Below are 25,105 nucleotides of genomic sequence, written 5' to 3' on the forward strand. Positions count from 1 at the left end.
GAAATTTCCATTTCACATTGGCAGTGCTTGCTGGATGCCAAAACACAAGCCTCACAGAGTTGGCACAGATGCTGTGCAGCAGAGATCAAACCCACATTTCTTCCCCTTCCCCAGGTGTCAGTATAGTGATCAGATTGTCTCTCCCACCCCAGAGAAGCACCTTCTGGGATTTCCTGCTGCCTTCAAATAAAGCTTAAGATCCTAAGTATAGAAACCTTTTTATGGACGTCCAGTGAACCTCTTCCCTCTTCTCAGCCTTGTCTCACCATCCTTTACAATCCCAAGCTCTACCCACCTGCTGTTTTTCTCATGTGTCTCACCTTCCACTACGTGCCCTACCACCAATGTCTTCCACATCTTGGTTTGCTAGAATCCCAGCTGGCTTTAAAAGCCCAGCATGAGCAGAAGTCTGCTTTTACCTTCTCGCTTCCTGGGCACCTTGGCTGAACTCTTGGAGGCACTTTATTACTCTGATTCTGCCCCCATGAGTTCCCTAGGTACATGCTAACTTTACTGACTAATGCAGACCAGGGCTTTTGTCACCATCATGGGTCCTTAAACCACTCATCATGTGCCCTTCTCATAGCATTGAATATGCAGTCATTTACTGGGTATTTGCTGCATTCCTGTGTGGCACACACAACCCAGCAGCCATGGGGCCTGCCCTGTGAAGCTTAACTTCTAACAAATTATACTCCCTGCCTTTTGTTGAATGCCTACTGTGTTCTGGAAGCTAAACTAAGCACTGTACTTTTTTTTTTCTTGTAATCTTCACCACAGCTTAAAAGAGGTAGATTTTTCTTCCTACCATTTTACACATGAGGAGCCTGAGGCTCAGAGATGGTAGGTAATTTGCTCAGGGTCCCACAGTGAATGAGGAGCAGAGGCAGGTTGTAAACCCAGGTGTATTGACATCCAAGTTCATAGTCTTTTCCCCTCTCAAGGCTCCTGAGTGAATCAGGGGATGATTGGGTAAATGTCCTAGGTTCTGTGTCATCCTCTTTCATGAGACTATGTTCTATTTCCACAGATTGAGCCATACATGCCATATGAATTCACATGTGAGGGAATGCTGCAGAGAATCAATGCTTTCATTGAAAAACAGGTAAGGCTCTGCATTACACCAGGGGGATCTCATGAGAAGCTAAGAGCTCACCATGCTTCTCTAGTTATTTTCCTACTTGTAAGACTCCAGAAGATGGATAATGGCTGGGTGGAATTTTGAAGCATGCACTGTCATGGTCCCAAGAGACTTAGTCTGTCCTTGGGGTAAGAATGTTCTTTATGATGGTGGAAGGTTAAAATGGAAATTTGGAATGGGATGGTGGAAGGTTAAAATGGAAATTTGGAATGGGAGGGACTTGGATGGTCAAGGTAAAGACCTCCTGGACCATCAGACCTGTGTTCCGAATGGGTTCATGAGGACTTGGATAGGGAGCGGGACAGAGAGACAGTTCTCTGGTCCTGCCTGGCTTTCATTTCGCACCCTACAAAAGGCGGGGGCTGAAACCAGGGGTTCCTAAGCATTCCTTTAATATACGTTCAATAATTCCAAATATGTTAGGACTTTCTAGTGGTTTTCAGATATCTTTTCAAACACGACCCCTTTTCAAATGAAACTTTACATGAAACCGAAGTATAAAAAAAAAAAAAAACAGATAAAAGGAGGGCTTTGGTTCTAAAGTGGGGGTGGAGGTCCAGGAGTCCACCACCCCCAACAGTGCTTGCGAACTATGGCTTGTGCTCGTGCCAGTAAAGGCCAAGAGCACCACTTCCATCCTTCTGTAATATTTTAATTCCTTAGTCTTCAAAAGAAGCTCAGAGCTACAAATAGACAGAGTCAGAACCCCTGTAGGCAGGGCAGTATGAACTCCTTGACCGTATTTCAGAAATGGGGGTCTCCTCTTAAAAAGCAAAGTAGAGTGTCTTCAGATGATCAAGAGATCTCTACACAATAGGGGATGAGGACCGTGCAGACTAAAATAGAAATGGTGTATTGAAAATATAAGTAGGTGTAGAATGGGGGTCCCAGGTTGGTTTCTAAGGAAATGTTTGAGACGACAGACTAGAGAGCCCCGGACAGTCCTAGAGGCTGCTGTTGGAGAGGGAGAGTGGTGAACACAGGCTTCAGGATGGCACGCCTGATGTTCTGGGCGCTTGTTAGTGGCCAAAGGACATGCTCTGCAGCCCCACCATCTGGGTTCAGTCCCACCACAATCTTGGTTGTATGACTTGGGGTTCATTACTTAGCCTCTCTGGGCCTTAGTTTCCTCTCCTGTAGAATAAGGATAATAATAGACTTCTTGGGGCACAAAGTGCTTAGAACAGGGCTCCTGGATAGTGCTCCATAAATGCAAACTAGTACTGTTGATTACTTATTATATGATATATGATATTATGTATCCTATTAGAGTATATAATTATATTGTGATATAACGTAATACAATATGACTCATGCAACTTGACCACAAGAGCTAAGCATCTGAATCATCGCTTCATTCAGTCTCTATATAATGCCTTGATTGCGAATGACCATATCAGCATCCTAACTCAAGCAGCCTTTTACGTATAGACTTCATGGCAGTGCATGCCAGGCATGTCCCAGCACGTCGTCTCATTCAGTCCTCATGGTGTCCTGCGAGGTGGCAGGAGTAACCTCATTCTCTGGATAACGGGGACCGAGATTTGCGATCGTGGGCTCGGACATTGTGGACTCAGGTTCAGTGCTGGTTTGGTCTGAGTCCAGGCATGTCCTAGCAGCATTGCCAGGGCCGCAGGCAGTGACAGGCGTCCTGGAGCTGGGCACGGACCCATATCCATCTACCTCACAGAGCTGCTGGCCCTTCCCGAAGGCGCTGAGAGGAGTGGTGGGTTCTCCTCTGGTGGTGAAATTTAAGCTATCACCGCTCTTACCACCGTCACAGGAATGAGCTGACATTTTGCCAGGACTCCCACATCTGCTTCTGAAACCCGCTTCCTCCTCTCCTGTCCACTTCCTTTCAGGGAAAATGGGTCCTCAGCACCACATATAAAAAGACTTTTTATCAAGTTTATTTGAAGGCTTCTTCCCTAAGACTCTTGAATCCTAGCCAGTCCTTAAAAGTTCTCCTGTGGCCTGTTGTCTGTGAATCTATTCCTAGCTTTCCTTTCAAACAGGAAGGTTGCATTCCCCAGAGTGACCTGGCTAAATGCTCCACGGTGCAGGAGCATGCCTGGTCCATGCGCCTCTATGTCCCAGGTGCCCTGCCTGCCACGCAGTAGGTATGCAATAACTCCCACTTGAAGGAGCGAATAAAAATGAATGAGAGTGTGTGCACATGCTTGCACTTTTTATTCATGGGTCTCAGGAGCCAGGAAGTTCATCTTGGACTTTATGATCTAGGATACATGCTAATAAAACTGCCCTTTCACACCAGCTCCTCAGCACAGACTCCTGCAGAGTCCTGCAGTTTGCAGAAATCCAGAGCTTTCTTTTTGGCCTGCTATGATCGACTCACCCATCCACCGGGTAACCGGGTAAATGCTTATCAGCTGGAGTGCGCTATGGACCATGCTGGGAAGTAGGGGAGATGTCAGGGGATGAGTCTCGTCCTCAGGTAACTTTAGGCCTCACAGAGAAGCCAGTCACATCCACAGGCAATGCCACCACCATCACCAACGGTGACGTGACCTGGATGCTTAGGGATCGCACCACCCAGCCTGCAGCGTGGGCAAGGGGGAGAGATGGGGAGAGTCTGTTCAGAAGCGTTCTGCAGGAGATGAATCCTGACAGCAAACTGAGGGGGGCCGCTGTACAGCTCAATATGTAGAGGCCTAGGGGAAGAGAGAGGGAGGTGAATTATTGGAAGTTTAGCTGTGGCCTAAGAGAGATGATGTGAGAGACAGGGCTGAGGAGGAAACACTTCCTGAGAAGATGCGGCCGCTCAGCCGAAGAATGCGGGTCTGATTCTGGGACAGCAGGAAGCTAAAGAAAGGCTTTAATGCAGGATGAGAGCAGTGAGACTCGCAGATTGGCATTTCAGGAAAATCATTCTAGGAATCTTCTGTTTGGGGCATTTTTTGTTAAATACTCTCTCGGTGCTGCCAGACGAGCCAGAAGGAGGCCAGTTGTGAGATTGTCCCAAGCCTCTGGGCGCGGTTTTGTTGAAGCCATACTGTTCACCCAACTTTAGAGGGGACATGGGAAGTCAAGACCCATTGATTCACAGGTTGGGTCTTCAGCCACATTCCCTCCCGGCCTCGGTATTTTAGAGCTCGGGGTGTTCGTTATTTTTGCAGCTAGAATATCATCAAAGAGCAGTGAGACTGGAGAGAGGGGTGTTTCTGGTCTGAACGGAAAAGCCGCAAGCTCTGAAGAAGTGGTGGCAGCTCAGGCTTCCCGTGCCTTCAGCTGTGGGAGTGCTGCAGCCCTAATTAGGCTGATCTCTGCCTTCAGAGTCTTCCGTGTGATCTGCAAGGGGAACAAGGACGCTTTTATCTCAGAACCTTTTCAAGGTTGTCCATCATGCTCACCCAAGGCAACGGGAGCCAGAGGAAGCCAATTGACAGCAATTGAGAAAGCTCCAGGCTTCAGTGTCCCGTTGAGTGGTTGACAGCTGGAAACCTACCTCATACCCAGCCAACCCCGGGCTCACTCACCCAGTGGGAAAGACGCCTGACTTTAGGGAAACCACTCACTTTTTTCTCCTGATGACCTCCCCTACACACACCACCACTGCTTTGCTGTACCGGAAATGTTGATTTGGGGTTGCATGCGCTTCTAAATCGGCACTCTGTAAGAGGCGCTCTCTCTAGCAGCAGGGGAGGACTGGGGGGTGGTGCCAAGGCGAAAATCCCTTGTAATCTAAGATCAAGAGCATTATAATTCTTCCCTAACCCGAGTGTCCAGGCCTGTTAATCTTCTCATGATGCATTTCTTGGGAAAGGTTTAGGTATTTGCCTCGGGCCAGAGTGTAGAACAGGTTCTTTTGAAGGAATGGAAATGTTCAGTTTGCTTTCTGAAAACCGTCCATTTGTTCCTCATTCCTGTTTTCTACTTCCTGTAAAGACTCTGAAAATACACGGAATGATTATGCTCTTGTTATTTTGCAAAGAGCAGGTAATTCATGTGAAAAGCGGTCTGACAGTATGGAGGGGAAAATGAGTGGCCTCCAGAGCCACTGTGGAATCTGCTGCAGCTCCTGGGAAATCTGGCTTGCCTGAGCCCATCTTAAACTCTCTGGCAAGTGTTCTAGACGCAAGGACAAGCCTGTTAGTGAATCCGGTTAGTCCAGCATAGCAAGAAGTGGTGAAGGTGACAGGTTGTAGGGGGAGAGAAAGAGGAGCTGAAAAGGGGACAGGGATGGCCCTAGTTTGGGGAATGTTTGCTCTTTGTTTTTTTTTTTTTTCCTTTTTTTATTTTTTTTTTAAGATTTTATTTATTTATTCATGAGACACAGAGAGAGAGAGAGACAGAGACATAGGCAGAGAGAGAAGCAGGCTCCGTGCAGGGAGCCTGATGTGGGACTCGATCCCAGGACTCCAGGATCACGCCCTGGGCCAAAGGCAGACGCTTAACCTCTGAGCCACCCACGCATCCCTAATGTTTGCTCTTTGAAGAAGTGGACAGCTGCCGTTGGCCTGACCACCCCTGATCTCAGAGAGACTGGCTGCGTCATGTTTAAGTTCTGAAGCCTGGAGCCGGGTCCCACGCCCACTCTCTGTGATCTTAGGCAAGTTCCTAATCACATCATCCTGTTGCTTCTTCTGTGTGTTGGCAATAACACTACCCACCCCAAAAGGTTGATGGGAGGAATCAATAGATTACTGGGGGTGTAGGGCCGAGAGCAGTGCCTGACACAGAGTAGGTCCTCAAGAAGCCTCAGCTACTTGCTGCTACAGGAGCCCAGCGCCCAACCAAGGCAGGCTTTTTAAACAGCTTCATCCATATGTGAGTTACAGACCATAAAATTCACCCCACGTAAGGATACAGTTCAACGATGTTTTAATCACATTGATAGAGGTGTGCAATCACCATCAAGGTCTACTTTTCTAGCACTCCCATCACCCCAGAAAGCTCGCTTGTGCCTATTTGAGTCTTTGCCCCAGTCCCTGGGCAGACACAGATCTGAGTTCCGTCTCTGTGGATTTGCCTTTCCTGGAGATTGCTGGCTTCTCTGACTCGGCCTAACGTTAGCGAGGTTCGTGCAGGCTCATATAGCAATACTTCATTCTTTCTTATTATTGCTGGTTAGTGTGCCACTGTGTGAGTGTACACACTTGCCAGGGGACAGATGTGTGTTGTTTCTAGCTCTGGGCTGACATGAAGAGTGGATGAACATCCACGTGCCTGTGAATGTAGGTTTTCATTTCTCCTGGGTAGCGCCTCAGTACTAGAAGACTAGAGGATGTGGGAGGTCTGTGGCTACCTCCTTGAGGAGTGAGCTTCTTGGCTCATTGATGTGCGTGTGTAGAGATCATTCCTGGAGATAGGGTGCTACAGCTCGGCGTCACAGAGTACTGTGTTCACGGTACCTGTGGAGTCCCAGATCCACACCCACTGCTGGCCATCAGCCCACTGGCCGTCTGGGGATGAAGTCCACTCCTTTGAGGACAGCACAGGCTGAGAATGGGAGATACCAGTGGGCCGCTGAAATGTCTTTAATCCAGTCAGTATTTACTGAGCACCCTTTTGTGGCAGACCCTGGATCTCTCAGCTATAACATAAATAAACACGTGTGTTCCTTACTTCTCAAACAGCTGGCCGAATTTGGTCCAAACCCCAAATTCAAGGCCTAGAACCTGCCCCTTCCTTTTTTTTTTTTCTCTTGTTCATTTTCCCCAAATTCCTGGCCTTACTTCCTCTAGATCCTGCCCCCAGACCTGTATCTACACCTTCTTGGCTATACACAGTGAGTCTCTACAGAAATCCACTTGGACCTGATATGTCGTGAATGTAGTAACTGTTAACAGTTTGGCCAGGACCGAGTAGGGCTGGAGGGTTTGTGGAGGAGAGCCCATCACAAACCATCCAGGAGGGAGGGACAGGCCGGCGCCTCCACCCCATGGGGAGGGGCAGGGGGGCGGCACCCCATCATTTTCTCTGCTCTTTGGCCATTTCTGGGAATCACGTTTTCTCTATGCTGTGACTTGGCCTTCACTACAAAGACAAGCGCCCTTACTTCTTTTCCACAGTAAGTTGTCTTCACTTGTTCAAACATTGCTTTTTCTCATAAATTTGTTGACAATAAACCTTTCTTATTAGATTCACTGCAGGAAAATTTCAGAATCATCAAGAAAATTTAGGGGAATTTGGTGACCGGTTGCAATAGTTGTCAGAGAGGAATGCAGATGTTTTGTGTTCTAAATGGGCGTGTTAACCACGTTGGAAATCACTGTGTCTCACTCGGGCTGTATAAAGCCTCTCTGAGGTAGAATATTGTCCCTTTCTATTTCTACTACTGTCAGAGCCCCAGGATGCTGAAAGCATTCAGTTCAGTTCAACAGCTCTATATTGTGCACCAGTTATCTGCAAAGCACCATGTTTGTGGGAAGCCACTAGCTCCTATTCCGCCTACGAAACCCAGCCCAGAAGTCCCTGTTTCCTGGAAGCCCTCCCTGATTGCTTCCACTGCCACACGTCCCATCCCCACAGAGTTGATCATTTACGTACTCTCAGTGGCCTTTACGTCCTATTTGGCCATCTGCTTTCTGCTGTTCTATAATTCTTTTAATGTTGACCTCTCTTACCAAACTGTGCACCGAGCCTTTGAGCCCAGAGACTGTGTTTCCTAGGTATATTCAAGTTTCCAGCACTTAGCACAGACTTCAAGAGGTTTTTGGTCAGGTTAGAATAGATGAGTGAGAACCCTCAAAGCCACCACATGATATGAATGTTTCCTAGAGGTGTGTTTGAACTCAGATACCTGGGTTAGTCTGAGGCCAGCCTCTCCCTCCTGCACTCCTTCAGGGCTTCCTAACTGCCTCTGCTCTTGCCTCTACTCCTGCTACTGCCTCTACTCCTGCTTCTGCTCCTACTCTTGCCTCCGCTTCTGCCCCTACCTCTGCTCCTGCCTCTGCTCCTGTCATCTCTTCTCGGCACATCCTCTCACTCCTCTGCCCAGAACTCTCCAGGGGCTTTCATCTTACTCTAAGGAAAAGCCAAAGCTGTACGCAGTGACTCCCTAAGGCCTCCTGGACCTCACCTTTGCTACTTCTGGCCCCCATGCACACTCTCTGCTCCATGTAGAACTCCCTGCTCCTCTGGAAGCCTGCTGGACATTCCCTTGTCACAGCCTCTCATCCTGATTTGCCTCTGCCTGGAATGTTCTTCCAAATACTTGCATGGCTCACACCTTTACTCCTTGGGTCTTTTCTTAAATGCCCCTTCTCAGTGGTGCTTTATCTGTTTACCCTCTCCCCCAGCAGTCTCAATCCTTTTTCTTCACCTCATTCTCTTCTAGAGATGTGGACCAGGGGGGAATTCTGAGCCCTTAGGCTTTTCTGCTTCTCAGCAAGTATTTTGTTGAATGAATGAATCAGTGGATTGGCCAGAGGAGGAGTGCCCTCAGTGAGATGAGGGAGGTGGACATCGCCACATTTATCTGTTCTGAGGCAGAATGAAACAGAAGGCCTCTAGCCTCTCACAAACGCCCAAAAGGGTCTTGCACCTAAACATCAGAAGACACTTGTGATCGGGGCTGCCAGTACAGTTGTGCCTTGCAGGTAGCTGGGCCAAAGACATGGCTTCCATGTCAGTTCTCATAGCTGATCCAGGCAATTCAGCATTTACCCTCTGGACCTGGTAGCAATTAATGGTCTACCTAGGAATATCATCTTTACCATCTCTAGATGCCTTCTGAAGAGTGAAGAGGTGAAAGCAGGCAGAGAGCTCGAGGGCCATCTGTGGATATCCCCTACCTGGAGGCCAGAATCGCATCCCTGATCCCCACCCTCCCTCCTGCCTCACCCCGCATCCTGCTTACCAGGACGCCTTCGGGCTTCCCAGAGGGTTCACCAAGCCTTAAAACGGTCCTGCTGCTATTTTCATTATTTCTTGTCCCACTGGCCCCCAAAACAGACTCCTAAGAGAATGCCAGGCCAGCGCCCTGGTGAGCCATGAGCAAGGGTGTCTGGAGCCCAAAAGCTCGCATGAGCTTCCATAGGGTGGAGGAGCTGTAGTGGTTGACTAAGAGATGAGCCAGTGGGGCAGCTCCGCCCTCCGGCAGAGCCTTGAGGGCACATCCCTTCGAGCAGTCCCCGCGATGCCATCTTGCTCTTTCCCACATGAGCTGCGGGGGCCCCATTTATTCAGGGCCGCCCCGCAGATGCCCTGCAGATGCACCACACCGCAGTGTCTCAACCCCATACAGGGTAGAGGAGGGCCCAGAGGAAGGACACGAGTGTCAGTGGAGCACCTGCTGCTGGCCAGTTTCTGTCAGGTCCATCAGCCCCAATCTGGGCCTTCCCACTTGAGGCGCTTTCCCTGGTGCATCACCTCCTGGTCTGACACAGCAGAATCTTTCTCCTTGTTTTCGTTTTACGCCCTGGACCGCTTCATATAGCACACGAGGCTGAGAATGAATGAGAAACCACTTCTCAAGAGTCCACCAGACTGACCAGGTATAGGGATACTCCCCTCAGCTCTAACTGCCTGTAGGTGTCATCCAGGGAGAGACATTCTGTGTTTTCTTACAAACCGTAAAAGCCAGCATTGGAGCCTTAGCTGTCATGGGTTTCTGGCCCCCAAGCCTAATCCAGGGACAGGCCAAGCTAAGTCCTGGAAGCAAGGAAAAAAATTCTCACTTGACCTCTTGTGACATGCCATGTAATCTGATTTGCTTTCCTATACGTCCGCCCATTCTGTACAGGTCACACACAGGCTTTGGTGTTGCATTTAAAGTCTCCTTTTTATAAAATTTAAAAGCTATAGAAGTTCTCAGATTGCTTTTAAAGAATTAGGAGCAAAGTTGCTTGCATTAGCCAGCCAGAGAAACAAACCGAGAAGCAACACTTAACCTTTTCCAAATATCTGTGCACCCGCTCAGCTCTCATCAATAACCCCATTGATCATGGGGTGTTTTCCTTCTTCCTATTTGATGACAGCCATCCTCATGGGATGGACAGCATGTCAAAGGTCAGCCGATAAGTTTCCGTATGCTTCCAGGTAAGAGAGCAGCAGCCATCAGCGAACACGGTGATACTATTGAGGGTGCCGTAGGTCTGTGCAGTCAAGCCGTCACCCTTAGGAACAGCATCCAGTCCAAGGTGACTGTGCCGCCCATGGCTTAGCAAGCACGTGGATTGTGCTCAAGATTCTTAAGACTGAGGAGTCAGACAGGGTCTTCCTGCCCGGCTCCTGGTGGCTTTGGAGCGGGACACTCTGCTCATCCTCCCATCATGCCTGTGCCTCCCTCTCAAAAGGTTAGGCTGGGCCCTAATGTCTCTCAATAATCCAGGGTATCTGTAGTATTTCTGCATTGTTAGGCTCTCTGGAATGTTCTGTCTTCAGCTGATGTGAATCCATCTTCGGGGTATCTCAGACACGCAGTGAAGGGTTTCTCTTCGTTTGCCACCAAACTCACTTAGGCTCTCAAGGAGTCCAGTGATAGAGTCATGTGAGGCGGAGGGCCACAGTGGGTTTGCCTTACTTGTTGGGGTCTTGTCATGGATTGGAGGAGACTAGAATGGCACCCAGCACTGAGTACTCACTGCCTGCCAATCGCCTTTCTCAGCACGTAACAGCATCACCTCTTTCAGGAAGGAGGTAGGGAGAGGCAGGAGCCATAGGAAGTCCTCACTATCATCATCTTCCTTGTCCTAATGAGGCAGGATGTGCCCTCCGTGCCATCTGCCCACAGAGCCTAGGGAACATCCCCTTTGCTCTTTTCTCTTATGCTCACTGAAACTAATACAAGGACAAACTTAAAAAATAAATAAGTAAAAACTCAAGCAATACAAAAGGGCCCCCTCTGGCCTGTTTTCCAGGGCTGCACCCACTTCATAACTAAGGACCAGGCAGTGGCAGGCCCCACCTGCAGTGTTCCACGTTACCAGACCAGGGGTGGGGATAGCATGAAGTATTTCCTCTGTGGGTGCCAGTTCTGGGAGCCCTGGACCCTGAGATTATAAATCAGCTCTTTCTCTACACGAGCAAGGAAAGGAAACATGAGGAAAATAAAAATATTCCAGAAGGGACATTCATTGAAAGGTGAATTTCCTTAGCACTCCAGACCACGTCACTCCATTCCCCTCCCAGTGGCATCCACACCAACCTGAGAGATTCTTGTAGGAGCCCGTGCACGTTTATAAGCACCTCCGCAGCTTCTTTCACTCCTCGGGATGTCCAGAAAAGGTTTCCATGTCAGTACATAGAAATCTGTTGTGTTTTAGGGTGTTGAGTTTAAACAGCTAATTAAAGACAGCTTTTAGTTTATTTCACGTCTCTAGCTTCTACTCTGACAATGCCACTGTGGTATCCTTTGTACCCTGTGTGTCCCCATATGTCTGTAGGGTGGATTCCTACCGGTGGAATTCAGAGCCCAGGATCCTGAACACCTCTGAGCACTCCCGAGGTCGAGTCCGCCCCCAGAATGGTCAGGCGAGCCTGGCTCTCCGGGTCTCCTACACGGACAGCACATTCTGCAGGGGGCCACCCCTGGGACTCAGAAGTTGGCTGGGGTTCCAAGCCCAGTGTGCTAGCAAAGCGAGCTCCAGGTGCCACAAGGGTGTGAGTTCCCTCCACTGGTAGCTATGCAGGGTTGCCTCAGGCACAGCCCAAGTGAAAGCCTGGGGTTCCAGGTCCCAGCTCCCTGTTCCTTGTTGACCTTCTCTCTGGCCCTGCTGGTCTGTCCTCTGGTCCCCCAGGCTGCCCATTCACCGGGTCACCCGCATCATGTCCTTTTGCCCACCCCAGGTCTCCCTGGGATGTGTTAGTTTCCTGCACTCCCTCTGGATCCTGGAAGGGACTGGCCCTGCCCCATTCTGGGTACCCGCACAGGAGCTGTGTTGCTGCTGGGGCCTCTCTTTACAGGGGGGCCAGCGTACTTCACCTCCGATCACAGGTCCTCAGGCTGTTTCCCTGGCTGTGGCCTTAGTGCAGCATTACAATCGTCTTCAAGCCCTGAGCCCCCACCAAGGTACCAACCCCACAGTGGGTTCCCTCAGCCGTGTCCCTGCAGACCCCTCCGCTTCACAGTCACAAACTGTACTCGCAACATAGCGTCATGCTAGGTAACTGCCAAATTAGGTAGACACTGAACAGGTCTTTGGAATTGGAGCGAGAACAGAAGAGCTGGTGAAGGTGGACCCGACATGGAGCTTCAGGGCTGGAGGCTTCCATAGCGAGGCTGATGGTCCTGACGACGAAGAGCCACTGCTCGGCACCGGCCCGGTGCTGCACCCGTGCCGCTGTTCCTCTCGCCCTCCAGTCCCTGCGGGCCCTACTGCTGTCCCCTCGTGGATGAGGCAGCCCCTGGGTAGAGAGAGGTGAAGGGACACATTCTGGCTGGGCCTGATTCCCACCGAGTCTGCCTGCCCCCCCTGGTCTGGGCAGCTGGCAGCCCGGGGAGCCCCCGCCCCAAATCCTCGCTCCCTTGACTGATGGCTCCTTGTCGTTTCAGGACTTCTGTCACGGGCAGGTGATGTGGCCGCCCCTCAGCGCCCTGCAGATGAAGCTGGCGGAGCCCGGGCAGTCCTGCAAACAGGTGTGCCAGGAGAACCAGCTCATCTGTGAGCCCTCTTTCTTCCAGCACCTCAACAAAGACAAAGACATTCTGAAGTGAGTCCTGTGGGTCGGGAGGGCTGGGCTGAGAAGGCCAAGGTTCTCAGGGAGCAGGTTCCCCAGGCCCCCAGAGCGTTAGCCTGGCGGCTTTGTTGTCAGGTAGGTGAGGTCACCTGGTGTGCCGCTATACTTAGAACTCCAGTGGGGATGTATTGGTGTAAATAGTGTGTGTTAGGGATTGGAGATTGCAGGAACTGTTCGGTTTGTCCATGGTACACCCAGGGAACTGCAGGCGTAGAGACAGACCTAAAACCACGAGCCTGGAGGGCCCCACCCCTGGGCTCCCCCTGGCAGAGGCTGGGTGTGCAGACGGCCCCTAGCAGAGCCTGAGCGGTGCAGGGGGCAGGTGGGAATCTCCAACCCGGGAGCACAGAAGGAATGAAAAATCCGCGTCAGGAGCTGGCATCGAACTGCCCGCAGTAAATCCCGTTACCACCTTCCCCTCCTGCACCTCCTGTCCCCGCTTGCTCTCAATGCCAGCAGCCTTGGGGCATGGAGCATTGCCCGGGCATGTCTACCGGGTTCCTCAGCAGGGAGGCGGGGGCGGCATGGGGAGCACAGGCCGGAGCAGCGCCCACACGAGGCCCTCTGGGTGGCTTAAGTTCTTCCCCGCATGCCTGCGCTACTTGCAGTGATCCTGTTCACCTCCCTTGGCATTGGCATGTGCAGATCCCACGTTTCTACGTGAGGTTTCTTCTGGCCTCTGACTTGTGACCCCATGTCAGCGCTGAATCTGTGCTCCCCATTTTTATGACACCCACCCTGGGCCTCCTAGTACTTAACTACCCACGACCCTGCATAGCTCTGGTTAAGTGCTTTCCCTTGAGGGACTTGCTGTCCCGACCTGAGGTATTCGGTAGAGGAGTGGTACTGTCCAGTCCTGAAGAGGAGGGTTGAGAAATGGGCTAGACTCACTGCTCATCACTGGCCTCTCTCCGCTCTGGCTTCATGCCCTGTTACGGCCGTTGGCCACTGTGGCTATCCGGGCACAGAGGCCTGAGCTGGTGGCCTGGTCCTGCCTGTACATCTTATTATTCTCAAGCATGGAATAAAACCCTTCTTAGAGAGCTTGGCCTCTCGCTTCTCGCCTTGCAGGAAAGCTCTCCTGAGGAGGGATGTGGAGGATGCTGGTTTTTCCCTTTTTTTTTTATGTGAAGATCAAGATCAGAGACTACTTGATTCCACCATCAAAACAAAGGCCAGAAGAGAGTCAGCTTGGCACCCTACTCTGTCACCAGTGAAACTTTGTGAGAGGGGGTGGTGGTCTAATATTTAGGGAAAGACTAATGGTATAGAAGCTTCCGTTTCCGTAGCACGGAAACCTGAATTCGGGGGTTCCAGGAGGGGCTTCCTACTGGCTCCTTTTGTGGAAAACTTCCGTAGCAAGGTAGCTTTCTGAGAACCCCTAGTATCTTACCTGTTTATATGGAAATCTGGATTCGCTGGGGCTAGACCAGGGACTGTGTTCACAGATCTGACTACGTGTGGTCTCCATCTCCACCTCTGCAGGGGGAAACGTGAGAAGGTGCATCCTGAGAATGGAACCCAAATGGGCCACCTCTAAAGCACGGCCCTTCCTTCTTGGCCGGGCAAGAGTCAGGGCTCCTGCCTGGGTCCGATGATCAGGGCCTGGCTCAGGTGGCACAGGGCCCCACACAGCTGGCCTGTCTCTGGAGCAAAGGTCTAGGTCCCGTGGAGGGAAGAGAGGGGAGCCCGCAGGTTAATTTCTTCTGTTCTTTCAAGTTCTAACCTATAAGATGGGGCAGCCTGTGTGATAATGAGGGAATGTGCAGCTGGTGGCCAGGATAGAGCAGAACAGCCCCTTCATCCAGAGAGACTTGGGCAGTGGATCAGGCTCGAGGCTGCCAGGCTGAGGCTAGAAAAGCCGATCCCCTCCCCATCCTCCCTGTCCACCTCCTCAAACCCTGCAGAGCCCATGAGGGCGATGGCCTCATGGGGCTGTCCTGTGTCTAGGCCCTGTGCCTTGGGATTGCTTCACACCTGTTTCCCAAACCCCACTATAGTTATGTGGGATTTCTCCCAAGGAGACAGCAATGAATGCTAATTTTGTAATAAAGCTGTCTCAAATTAATTCCCTGAATATAAGAGCCCTATTGAATACCTTGTTCCTGCATTTGTAAATACCGATAATGTTGTAAAACCCCAGCTCTCTGGTGGTCTGTTGAGTGCCTCCTCGGTATGAGGCAATCCTGGTTCCTCCGTATTCATGGCCAGTTAGCAAAATGAGTGACTACTACAAGCCCATGCTACTTTTCCTTCTCTAGCATGGGACCTGGTTCTCAGCTTAAGCTCCTTTTAGTCTTTTGGTGCCCATGACCTTGAAGAACCATTGAAGAACTATCCATCCCTGTTGTGTAGTAGGAACTTAAATCACATAGATCAGGCCCTTTGGAGTGTCCTGTGCTGTCGTCTTGAATTAGGGGCAATCAGGCAGCTGGTCATGGAGCTGCCTTTCACTCAGGGCATGAGGTAGGTGCTAGAGAGGCGCCTACAAACTCCTGTGCACAGAACGTGCATGAATCAGTTGTGCTAACACAGACCAGGGGGCGGGGGCCCAGAGGCAGAGGCCCCGGGAAAAGCCAGAATCAGAGCTGGGATGGCCCCCTAGGAAGGACCTTGGCTCCATAAGTAGGAACACATGTTAATGTGATACCTGATTTGTAATATTGCTACCTTTTCAAGTTACATCTTCTAAAATATGAAATGGTTGAGTTTGGCAGTTCTTTTTGAAGATGGGGAATTCTAAACCGTGAAGTCTAGACCATGAGCGCTGTGGCACCTGAGTCAGGTCACGAGTGAGTTTGGGGGACTTGGTGGACTCAGGGTCAGAATAAGCAGAGCAGGGTGGGTGAGGGAGGAGAGGAACTCAGGGGCAGGGAAGGGAGGAGTAAGACCAGTAGATGGGATCCTGCTTGCATCCGTTCATCCTGTGTCTGTCTGTCTTGTTGGGAGGGAGGGATAAGTTGTTTCTATCCCCACAGGATGTCGGCAGCCCCATGGGGAGGTGGGGCTTTGCCCTTTTAATCTAGGTCTAGAGCTATAAATGTAAACCAAGGGCTGCTGGCCTCAGAAGCCCCTCCCATCCTGTGAGAGGCCAGCTGGGGGGAGTTCAGCATGGCAGGGTCCTACAGAAGGGACAGAAGGGGAGCGGCAGTGTGCTAGGAGTCTCTGGGTGGGAGTGAGAGTATGTGTGGCGGAGTGTGTGTGTGTGTGTGTGTGAAAGAGACACAGACATCACAGAACAGGGAAGCAGACGCAACAATACGCATGCTCTGAGAAGGCAAGGGCTCCCCCGGTGGGGCGTGAGGACTGCTGGTGCATGGAGGCTGGTTCCCAGATGCACTCCAGCAATTGGGGAAAATCAGCTCACCCCCCTGACTTTTGCCCCCTAATTCAGCAAGGACAGCGCAGTGCTCTTCCTCACTGCCCAGGGCTGTGAAACAGGGACCTGCACACTAATGAAAGGGGGAGCTCCCTGGGGGCCAGGCGGTTGGACGGCATCCAGAAGGGTCTGGAGCCATATATGCCCAGAGCCCCACGTTGACCGAACCGTCAGGGAGCTGCCCTGTGACAGGTCACGTATAGTTCTGGGGAACAGTGCTACTTGAGCACTTCGTGGTGGTCTTTGGACATCATTCCCCACCAGGCTGCTTCTGCTGCGGCCTCCGTGGAGATGTGTTCGCAGACTTTGTACACGTGACCTCACATCCTGGGAACACGTGCCTGGCGCCAGCTGGGTCACCAGGGGCAGGAGGCTTTCCTCATGGCTCCTGACAGTTATACCCCTGCCGTGGGTCTGAGAGTTGTAGAGATTCCCACACCCCTGGGTAGCCGTGTACTCGGCAGGTGGCTGGAGTTAAGACAGAGCAAGTCCTAGAATTCACCTAAATAAGGAAATAACCTAAGCATCACCTTTATTCTAAAGCTGTGTTCCATATAGAAACCTGGAAGGCACAGATGAATTCTGGAGAACCCTTTCTGTGAGTAGGCCAGTGGGGGTATCCTGTGAAGGACCTGGTAGCCCAAATCTCTCTTTTTTTTTTTTTTTTTTTTTTTTAGAGAAATCCATAAATCCCCACTTCCTGTCCTTGTTTTCATGGTCTGTGACCTTATCCGTCTGGGTGCCTACATCTTCCAGCTGCTACACCAAGACCAGAGGTGTCACGGCTTTGAGGGAGCTCGCTGGTGACTACAGGAGCACCCTAAAAGTGGGTGCTGCCCTCTGAGCATGAAGAGCCAGGCAGGCAGGCTCAGAGAACTCACTAGAAGCCCTAACTGATGTGCTGGGAACTGTCCAATTCGTGTTGGCAAGGGCAGGCGTGGGCCAGGCAGTTCGTTGGCTGGAGGAAGACAAGAGGGGGCAGGGGTAACAGGGAATATGGTGCTTTCCACCCAGCGTTTGGAGGCTTTCCAGAGGCAGCAGGAAACCTAGAGTGCCCCATCTGGATCCCCACCCTGTCAGCAAGAATCGAGATTTAAGTGTACAAAGCAAAATGGAGATGCTTGGCATGTGCATAAATTCACAGCATGGGGCAAGGGAGGGAGGTCGCAGAGCGCATCCAGGGCTGGGTGACCATGGTGACAATGACGATGTGCAGTAAGGGTAAGGGTTACCGCTGATTGCATACCTACCCAGAGCTGCGCTCTGCCAAGTGCTCTATAAGCACTGATTTAATTTCTGCAGCTCCCGCAGGGGTTCAGGATGATTTGCCCCCCACTCCACAGAAGAGGAAACTGAACCAGAGAGAGGCTCGCTCGTTTGTCCAGGGTCTCCTGGCTCATAGAGATGAAGTCAGGATTCAAACTCAGGGCTGGCTGGACCTTCCCCCCACCCCCCCCCCCACCCCCGCTTCTTCTCTTCTCTGGCATTGGGATAGCATGCCAGACACCTGATGAGGCCTCCTTGCTCTTGGGGCCACAGGGTGGGTGGGACCAGTGTACCCCAGGCCAGAGGAGAGGGTACGCGGCTCTTCTTGGAGCTAACAGGCCGGCACAGGCGGTGGCCCCAGCCTGAGGAAGCACAGCCACATGGCTCTGCAGCCCACAGACCTTTCAGCTGTGGGGGGAGGATGACAGAGGAGTAGCAGCGCGGGTCTGCAGTCAGGGCTTGGATTAGGAGTCCTGCTGTCTGTCCACAAGCCTCAGGCACTTAGCTCTCCGGAAGGGGTGGGAGGGAGCCTACTGCCCTGGACCAAGGGACTGCGGAGGCGCAGTGGACTGATGCCCGGGACCCCCCGCCCCCGGCCCCGGAGACCACTGATGGCTTTCCAGTGGGAGACTGAGGCCATGTCACATAAATCTTTAAACCATCAATAAAAACATTAAACATTTTTTAAAACATTTAAATAAATGTACGCCTTTGTCCCAGTTCTCACTCCCCTGGAGTAACCCTTGTGAAGGCTTTAGGGTGCAGCCCTCTCCTGTTTCGGGGCGCACACACACAGGCTGAGCCACTCTACATCTCGTTGTGTTACTTGCCTGCCTCCCTCAAAGAGCTCTCCGAGGTGCTTCTTGCATCTCTACCTCCTGCTTTCTCTAGGGCCACACAGACCTCCGAAAAGCGCAGATGTGCTACAAATTATTCAGCCCTTCCCCACTTGGTGAGAATTCGGGTTATTGCCATTTTTTTCCTCCATTATGGACAGTGTTTCTGGGAGCAGCCTCGAACACATTCACACACACACACCCCTTTCTCGAGCCTGGACTCCTGGAGGTGGGGAATCACTATGTCATAGGGTGGCTACCGGTTCCTTTTGAGGGCAGGTGAACTGTCCGTGCTCCCCATACCTCCGGAGGTGGGCTGGGGGAGCCGGTGACCAAGCTAGTCCCTGCACCTCCAGTCCTCATGCCTTTCTCTCCCTCTTCAGGTACGAGGTGGTCTGCCAAAGCTCGGAGCTGGCCAAGGACATCCTGGTGCCGTCCTTCGACCCCAAGAACAAACACTGTGTGTTTCAAGGTGACCTCCTGCTGTTCAGCTGCGCGGGCGCCCACCCCAGGCACCAGAGGATCTGCCCCTGCCGGGACTTCATCAAGGGCCAGGTGGCTCTCTGTAAAGACTGTCTATAGCGGCCGTGGCTCGGCCTCACACTCACTCTGCGGGGGGGACAGTGGCTCCAACCCCACTGGGGCAGCGCCAGGGGGCCCGACGTGTCATTCAGGGACTCTGGCCAGAGCCTGAACTGTACGGTGGGAGGTTTCGACGTGGTGTCGCTCCTTCTGCGGTGGGAGAGCCCCACAGCCGAGCTCCCCCCGCCAAGAACGGAATGAGCAGATGTCAGGCCGGGTGCCTGGCTTCTCCCTGGCACAACTTCATTTTTATTTCTCGAAGAGACTGTGTCGATGCAGCTGCTCCGAGGTAGAATGAGAGTATCAAGATTCATTTAAAACAGAACCAGAGGAGGAATTGGAGCTGGTCGGAAAGAACTTTATACGGGAACATTCCTAAACCCCATTAACTTATTTATTTGGGAGGGAGGGAGGGGGAAGAGGGGAGGGCAAGGAGGGATTGATCACACGTCTTGTTTCTCTGATTTCCCACTGTTTACTGTCCACCTTCACTGTATTATGACTCCTGTCTGCTTCCAGAAGGAAGCAGGAGGGAGACAGGATGCACTGTGGGGCCGGTGGCTCGCTTGAGGGCAGCTGTGGGGACCTAGCTCCTCCAAGTAGTCGGTGGCAGAGCAAAAGCAAATGTTGTGTGTGCTTGACAGCTGGCAGCTAGGGGACAGGTAGCTCCTGGGCTCGGGAGGACAGTCCTGTGTTATCCTGAGAGCCCAGCCGGGGACCAAAGATGGGGCTGCTTTGCAGTGAGAGCTCCTTTCCTCAACCCTCCCCCTCCTCTTCCCATCTCATTCTCTCCCCCCTCCCCCGCCCTCAAACACACACACACACACACACACACACACACACACACACCCCTTGGCCCTGATTTCTGATGAGGATCCCTTTAGCAAAGAAACGCAGGATTGGGTGACTGACATTGGCTGGTTGGTGGCAAATCCGCCCTCCCTCAGATGGCCCGGGAAGGAGGGACGTAGAAACCCGGGACTACACATCATGCTTGCTTACCCTTGAGGAGGGTTATCCGAGCTGGGGTGTGGACAGGCATGAAGCTGGCCCCTGAGAACCAGTGTCGCCACCAGAGCTGCGCGCCAGACCGGTGGGCTTGGTGTTCTGTTCCTTCTAATGTCTGATGTCACCAGAGTCCCGGGAATGAGGCTCTCAGCGGACCTGACGTTGGCAGGGGGAGCAGGAACAGGCCAGGACGGTGTGCGGTCCTGGCCTGTCACCTGTGGGGGTGCGTGTGTGTCTTGCACAGAATTGGAGTCTGATGCTGGCTCTTACCCAAGGCACGAATACTCTGAGGGGGACATTCTGAGCTGGCAGGTTGGCCCAGCCGGGCCGTGGGGTCCCCCGCTAGCCCCGTGCTAGCAGCGCGTCCGTGCTCTGGCTGGTGTGTGTGTTTCCCGTGAAGCCCCTGGCATCTCCATGCTGGTGACCGCGAGCCCGCTTCTCCCTCTTGCGGAGCGTCGCGCGCAGGTGGCGTGGAGCGCCTTGGTCACCGAGGCAAGCACGGGTCACCCCACGCTTCCCAGCACCCCGCCTGCCGTCCTGGACGGCCAGCCCGGCCTCGGTCTGCCAGGACAGTTCGGCAGGGCCCCTGGCCGGGTGGGCCTTCGGGAAGTGAGCTAGTCGGGAATCCTGCCTCTTGAGGACCACAGGGCGTGTGGAGCCCTTAGGCGTGGGAAGTTAGGGTGTGCCTGCCTCTCGCCCCCCCGCCCCCCAGTGCAGAAGTAGTTATCAAGTGCACAGCCAGCCTGGGTTTTTCTTAGACTCTCAGTGGGTCTGAATTTCACCCCTAATCCCAGAGAGTGAAGGGAGTGAGGCGGAGCGGCCGGGGTCTCCTCCACCCCTCAGGTGACCCCTGACCTGAGCACGTGTGCGGGGAGAGCATGAGCAGGGGCCCCTCAGGAACTAGCTGAGAGCACCCTCTGCCTGGGCCCAGCAGCAAGGGCGTAAGTCCAAAGGGAATCTCGGTGATAAGGGGTGTGGGGTGTGTGTGTGTGTGTGTGTGTGTGTGTGTGTGTGTGTGAGTTTTGCAAGGGTAATTCCTGCTGTAGGAGAAACAACCGCCTTCCGTGTCGTTAGGAACAGCTTTTCCTTATGAAATGAGTCTCCTGGTTTCACCCTAGGTGGTGGGAATTCCCTTGAGCTCCCAGGGCTGCAGTTCCTGGGTCAGTGCTGCCCTCTCCTGGGCTCTTCTGGAAGCTTCCAGAGGTGAGGATGTCATGCAGGCACTGGGCCAGCAGGGGGAGCCGGCAGGCTGACGCGCGATCACTCTAACAGGACCAGATGAACCCATTTTGCAGAGCTGTTTCAGTAAGCACAGGGACTCAGAGCAAGGAAGCTGCAAAGCAGCGTTCCCAGAAAGATGCTGTGTCTGCCTGGTGTTCCAGAAGCTGCAGGGATTGTTGGTGACTGGCCTGTTTGCTGAGCTCAGGGCCTCTCCACCCTCCCCATTCTCTCCTCTAGTCAGGACTCAGGTCTAGCAGCCCAACAGAACACTTTCCTGCACTTGAGGATCCCTGTGCCTCCCCCCCCCAGTCCAGTAGTGGCCAGGAGGACCCCGAGTTCTGCACATAGAGCTGCTGCTCCCGGGGCAGACGCACACTCCAGGTGTCTGGGGCATTAGGCGGCGACACCGAACGTATAGCGGCTCCCAGACCACCACAACCTTGGCCCAAATCTGGTCAGTGGCCCCCAAGAGGGAATTGGGGAGGGAGCCTCCATCTGCCCGGGGTGGAGGGGGCACAGTTCCTGGCTGCCCCCGGGAGAGGACGGTGCCTCTCAGTAGGATCCGGGAGCCTTGGTGGTTTTGCTGCTGCCAATCTGAACAGAATCCTAAACCAGTTTTTAATTGATGATTTCCACAGGGACAGAACTCCCGAGTCAGGATCAGTGTCTTCCTGTGTCCTAAGCATACCTTGCCTTGTCTGTAAGTTGTTTTTTTTTTTTCTCAAGTAAAATTTGGCTTATTTACCCCCACTGTGACCCTAAATTCTTAAACATGAGAGAAATTTATCTAATTTATTAAAAGAGAGAAAGCTTTCCTTTGAAACGTAAACGCTTTGAGAAGTAAAAACTCCTGAAAGGGGAAGCACACTTCTTCTAATGCCAGTAAAAACCTCCTTTATTTCGTGTATATAATTTGATTTGCACATGTACAAATGGAGACACTTTTTTGCGTTTTTGCCGGGATTGGTTTTGTTTTGTTTTTTTGTTTTTTTGTCACTGCTTTAGTTTGCTTTTTTTGTGTTTTCTCTATGTTTTGAAATAGTGTTTCTTTGGTATTTATTGTCTCTCTGACGTGCCTTTTCACTTTTCTTTGGGGTCGGTTTTTAGAAGGTGGGAACCATTTAAGGAAGATCATAGACTCCTCCCGTTTGAAGATAGGACATATCTTTGTGTCACCATAGATGCTCTGGCTGGGCACCAGAAGTGCCCTCCAGGCCCTGGGCCACAGCATATGTGCTCCCTCACCCCCGTGAGGCCATGAGAACCCCCAAGAGAAGGGCTGGCTTCCTCCGGCCCCCCCATGCCCTCCCAGGCTGCTCCACATTTTTGGATCTGAGGACTGCTGGTTGCCCGTGTGCCAACAGGCCTGGGCTCCCTGCAACCCAGGTACTTGGTGACATGTGGTTGGGACAAAAGACCAGTGCCATCTGAGAGGTTGCACTGGAAGAGAACTGTCTCCACTGAGTTCATTAGTAGCATTGACCCCAAAACTCGATCTGATTATCATAAGGGGGAAGCATATGCACCCCTGTTGTTTCCTTAGGGAACACAGGGTTCAGTAGAGGTGATAAAACCATATGCTGTGTATAGGTGGGTTTGTGCTTTTGAGACCAGACCAAGGTAGGCCACCCCAATTCTCCAAGGTGGTTGACCTAGATTGTGTATATCTTTGGGACAGTACTACCCTCACCAATGCCCCCCCCCCCCAAATCCTTGATTTAAAAAAAATTTTTTTTTTTAACGACAGGCTCGGTTATGTTCCTATCCCAAGCCTGGATTACTGTATTTATTTTAAAATATTATAATTTCCACATTGGCTTCATTCTAATCCTATCCATCCCATCCCTGTAGGGCTGCAGAGCCCCTCCCTGTGAAAAGATGGATGGACGGATGTAGATTCAGATTTCTTTAGGGAGGTGGGAATTTGCTAAAGCTGAGGATGAGTTCTTTCATGCTCGTTGGCTTCAACAAAAACTGGAAACATGTTTTTATAGCTAAAGGCCAAATTAGCTGTATAGTCTTGGGTGCAAAAAAAAAAAAAAAAAAAAAACCCTTACCCTAGCTTTCTTAGCACCTAGGGTTTCTGTGAGGATTCAGTGTTTAGCCGTGTCTGGCACATAGTAAACCCTCGTAAATGTTAAATATTGTTATTATTAGCGTTTCATAAAATTTGAGAAATAAAGAACTAAGTAATACCTATATGAAAATGCTATTCCAAGTTGATGGAGTGTTGTAGGAATTTCTGATTTAGGATGTCCAAGTCCCATGCCCATCCTGCTGGTTGAAATGTTACTGTATCCCTGAATGCACTGATTTGCAAATAGGCCTGATGAAACTAGGCTGTAAGAATTTGTGAACGGGAGATGAAAAGGGTGACCCACGTGCTTGACCTCGCCCCACTGATGTCTTCTGGACCATTCTAGGGTTCTTCTTTGTAGGACTTTCTGAGCTAGAAATTAAGTTCTCTGACAGACTGTACCCCTCACATCAAAATTATCTATATTCCTCTGAAATGAAATAAGACTTTCTGCGTTTTGAGGAGAAAGGCTTGACCAGGTGACTTTCTCATTCCCCAGTAAGTCCCTTTGCTGGTCCCTGCTGGCGGGGCAGCCCCTCCACAGTCCAACCCACAGGGATCAGACCCTGGGCTGGTCAGCAGTCACGTGTTTGTTTTGAACCCATTCCTTGAGAAGACCCACCCCTCCCCCAGGCCAGCTCGGCTAGCTGGGGACCCCAAGGCTATCCCACCACCCAGATGGAGCAGTGGGGGGGCAAGGGGTGCAGTGTCTTCAGAACCACTCCCAGGAGGCTGCTCATGGTTCAGTGAGGTTTCCTCAAATCACCGAAATACTATTTGCTTTTTGTTTTCTTGGGGTTTTAGCCTCTTTCTTCCCTGTTGTAGAGTTTTATCTCCTAACTTGGCACTATTCTGGATGGGCTGCAGTTGGGCATATGGAGGAGTGTGCTGGAGTCCGGGTTCTTCCTAAGTTCCTTCGGATTCTTTAGCCGAATCCGCAGTCTTATGTGTTTGTGGATGTAAGGTTGGAATTCACCTTCTTCAGAGCATCATTCCCTCTCACCCCAGATTCTGTGGCACCTTAGGACCACCCCCACCCCCCCCCCCCCGGGCTGCTGGTGAGGCGCAGCAGAGGGCGGCTGTGTGCTCCTGGGGCGGGGGGGGTGACCGGGGGGGCGGAGGCAGTAGTGCGAGCTCGGCCAGTGGCACAGGCCCTGAAAGCCTTGCTGGAACAGCAGGACAGCAACTCCGCGCAGTCCGCCACCTCCGCCGGAGCCAAGATGGAGCAGGCTTTGGCTCACTGTCATGCCCACGTATTAACAGGACAAGAGCAGAACTATCGATGCCAAAGGAGATGGTGACATCCTTTCTACTGTAGTTGCTGTCACAGCCTTGATGTCCTTAAGCTAACGGCCGTTTGCGTGTGTGTCTTCAAACAGCTCCTGGTCCAACCATTTTCTACTGTTCACTTCCGGGGTTAAGTAGTGCAGGATCCTGCAAATAAGGTGTCGCTGTCCAAATGTACTGTACCTGCATAGAGAACACTGCTTTGTTTGCCAGTGTTGTAGAGAAAACTAGGGAGAACTTTATTTTTCAATAAACTTTTGTTGTGTGACAAGTGGCAGTGGTTTTTGGGGGGGTCTGGGTTGGGTGTGGGGTCACCTGCGGCACAAACCCAGCTGCATCCCCCAATGCTGGCGTCCACCGACGACATGGCATCCATGTGCCAACGCCCCGCGGGAAATGCTGATGAGAAGGTACGTTTAAGGAGTGGGGCGAGAAAGGTTTTAGGATCATGGATTCATTCCCTTATGTGGCACCCACCCATGCTAATTTCAGAGCACTTCCCCTGTCCTGCAGTCACCTACACGGGAATGGAATTGGAAAGTGGATTGGGGTAAGTAAGTGGGCTTTTTTGGGGGGGTAGGAGATGCCCCAGAAAGGACAGTCACATCCATGCCCACACCAAAGGCTTGTCTGAGGTAATGCTGGAGGGCCATGGCCAGCCTCCA

The 25,105-nt window shown here is 51.9% G+C and overlaps 1 protein-coding gene across 7 annotated transcripts in view; it reads left to right on the forward strand.

Annotated features, from left to right (window-relative positions):
- The window catches only part of MGAT5 (alpha-1,6-mannosylglycoprotein 6-beta-N-acetylglucosaminyltransferase), a 338,877-nt gene extending 314,166 nt beyond the window's left edge, over positions 1 to 24,711 (forward strand). For 6 of the 7 annotated variants that reach the window (XM_038565049.1, XM_038565050.1, XM_038565053.1 and 3 more), the window contains 3 exons: positions 1,031 to 1,105; positions 12,600 to 12,757; positions 18,649 to 18,847. In XM_038565049.1, the coding sequence (XP_038420977.1) occupies positions 1,031 to 1,105; positions 12,600 to 12,757; positions 18,649 to 18,847 (432 nt within the window). Of the gene's footprint in view, positions 1 to 1,030; positions 1,106 to 12,599; positions 12,758 to 18,648 lie in introns of all 7 variants that reach the window. The other variant, XM_038565055.1, reaches the window with a different exon arrangement.
- Positions 24,712 to 25,105: the final 394 nt, after the last annotated feature.

Source organism: Canis lupus, chromosome 19 (genome assembly GCF_011100685.1).
Source record: "Canis lupus familiaris isolate Mischka breed German Shepherd chromosome 19, alternate assembly UU_Cfam_GSD_1.0, whole genome shotgun sequence".
NCBI lineage: Eukaryota > Metazoa > Chordata > Mammalia > Carnivora > Canidae > Canis > Canis lupus.